Below are 2,399 nucleotides of genomic sequence, written 5' to 3'. Positions count from 1 at the left end.
GATTTAAAAGTTGTTTAAACAGACTAAATATTGTGAGTGACACATTAGAGAAGCTTGGAACGTCGAAGAATTATGCGAACTTGCGGACACAAATTATATGGTTGATTACTGGTTGGCTCATCATAATGCTTTTAATGGATATAAACGATTATGTATGGTATCAAAAACATACTCCTAGATCTTACGCCATAATGACTATATGTGCAGTATGTATTGCAAATCACGCCATTCATATCAATACGCTGTTCGATTTCATGTACATAATGCTTCTAAGGTTTGTAAATAATGTTGCAATGTAATAATCACATTATTTTTTATTAGAATACAATATAACAAATTAATCAAATCTTGTAGAGCAATTCAATAAATTTATTCAATAAATTAGATATTGTAAATTAATTATTTTGCATTGTATTTAATGCAGATACGTAGGATCTCAATTTGAGCATGTTAATGAGAATATTCAAAAGTTAGTAGAACAGAAGAAACAAAAAATAAGATATGCATGGGAAACCTCTACTTCGCCTCTGTCTCACCAACACATGATTGACACTGAAACATCTAAGCAAAATATATGGATTTTAATGTAAGAAATAACAAAAAATATATATTATATGTACTATTATAGTTCTCGAATTGTACATCAAAGTAATAAAATAAAACTACATATTTAAAAACATTTAAAAATATTATATCCAAAATATTATTTATTATTATTATATATATTCGAAATAAATAAATAAAAGCATTTTTTAAATAGAAAAAAGAAATTTATTATAAAAAGATAACATATTACAAAAGTTTCATAAAATTTAATTTTAAAGTAAAGAATAAATTTCATAATAAAAGAGTTGAAAGTCGCACAAAGTTGCGGCCATATAAATTATTTACTTTATTGTGCATTTTATACGATACTCAAAAATATCATTTATCGAATACATTTCACAGGCATATTCATCTTGAATTATGTTCGATATCACGTCAATTAAACACAATATTTGGATTGAAAATGGTGACGCAAGTAGTTGCATTTCACGTTTTCACAGTGCAAATTATTTATGAATGTTATGTTATGATGATGATGACGGATGCTGACGATTTCACGCAAAAACTGATCGATCTTTTTGGTATTTATCTTTGGATCGCATTGAACACCGTAAAAATGATTGTAATTAATTATATCTGCGAAAAAGTTTGTATTAAGGTATATATATTTCTTATAATATATATACTACAAACAATAAAGTTAGATAATTTATTACTTATTGATATTAATAATATGTGTTGATTATCATGCCTTAGTAATTTGTGCTTTTATATGTATTTATATATTAATCTAAAAAATCTCATTTCTTTTCTTTCCTTTTATTTACGTTAAGTAAGAAACATTGTGTTAAAATTAATTTTTAAAATTATAATAAATTTTTTCTAAACATATAATTTATATTTTTATCAAAATAACTACGTATACGTTAATAAATTTATTAATACTAGGCAAATAGAGTGCAGATGTTTTTGAACAGATTAACGAATCTTACTTTTGACATCGAGACTCATAAAACTGTAAGCAATCATTTTTATGTAACTATATACTTGCACAACATTAACGTTTTAATTACACATAAATATTTACAGATCATGCAGTTTCTGTTCCAAATACTACAAAGGCCATTAAAAATCTCTGGGCTTGGACTGTTTAATTTTGGTTTTAATTTCCTTCGTGAGGTATATAATTGTCTTTCGATAAATATAATAAATTACAGATTTATAAGTTGATTTAAGTTTAAACTGATAAATATCAGCAAAAATAAAAGCTTTTCAAAATATGTATAAAAAATACTAATACAGTATAATACTAATAAAGTATAATACTAGATTACTTTATATTTCCTTAAATATACATATATATTATTAAAGTAAATTAAACAATAAATAATTTTTTCTCTAGTGTGCAAGCTTCATTGCGATGATTATAGTATTTGTGATACAATCACCTCCACGAGGAGAGAAATATATAGGTGCTGAGATGAAAAAAAGATTGTAAATATTATTTATGTTAATTCATTAAACGTTCATTAAAAGTTGCTTTGTCATACTTTCAATTGATACTTATTAAAAAATGAACGTATACATTACAGCCTTCATTTCATTTAGCTTTCTTTGCTTCATTATAAAATTTGAATTACTTCGCTTATTTAATTCATAAACAATATGACTTTCTAGCAAATCGATATTTTAATTTGCGTAAGTACAGGTACAATTGCTAAAATTATGGAAACTGCCATTTCTCTAACATATTAGTGTCCATGTATGTTTTACGATAACACATTGCAACACATTTACAAAACAGACTCTCTTTAATGTCCGGTCAAGAAGTAAGAGTTCTTAAGTTAATCCTG

The 2,399-nt window shown here is 25.0% G+C and overlaps 1 protein-coding gene across 1 annotated transcript; it reads left to right on the top strand.

The window, feature by feature from the left end:
- Positions 1-125: 125 nt before the first annotated feature.
- On the top strand, positions 126-1,502 carry LOC105460296. Its single transcript, XM_011706725.1, has 4 exons — positions 126-274; positions 425-586; positions 949-1,127; positions 1,495-1,502. The coding sequence occupies exons 1-4, from the start codon at positions 126-128 to the stop codon at positions 1,500-1,502; spliced, it is 498 nt and encodes a 165-aa protein (XP_011705027.1).
- The last annotated feature ends 897 nt before the right edge of the window (positions 1,503-2,399 follow it).

The sequence above is a fragment of the Wasmannia auropunctata genome, unplaced genomic scaffold (assembly GCF_000956235.1).
Source record: "Wasmannia auropunctata unplaced genomic scaffold, wasmannia.A_1.0 LD324838.1, whole genome shotgun sequence".
Taxonomy (NCBI): Eukaryota; Metazoa; Arthropoda; class Insecta; order Hymenoptera; family Formicidae; genus Wasmannia; species Wasmannia auropunctata.
Note: the sequence above shows the minus strand (reverse complement) of the source record. Positions and strands in the feature narration are given on the sequence as shown.

Bases quoted from the DNA above. Each gene is read 5' to 3' on its own strand.
- LOC105460296 (XM_011706725.1), top strand. From the start codon at position 126: ATGCTTTTAATGGATATAAACGATTATGTATGGTATCAAAAACATACT. The intron at 275-424 runs GTTTGTAAATAA...TATTTAATGCAG, and splicing joins ATGTACATAATGCTTCTAAG to ATACGTAGGATCTCAATTTG. The intron at 587-948 runs GTAAGAAATAAC...TACATTTCACAG, and splicing joins CAAAATATATGGATTTTAAT to GCATATTCATCTTGAATTAT.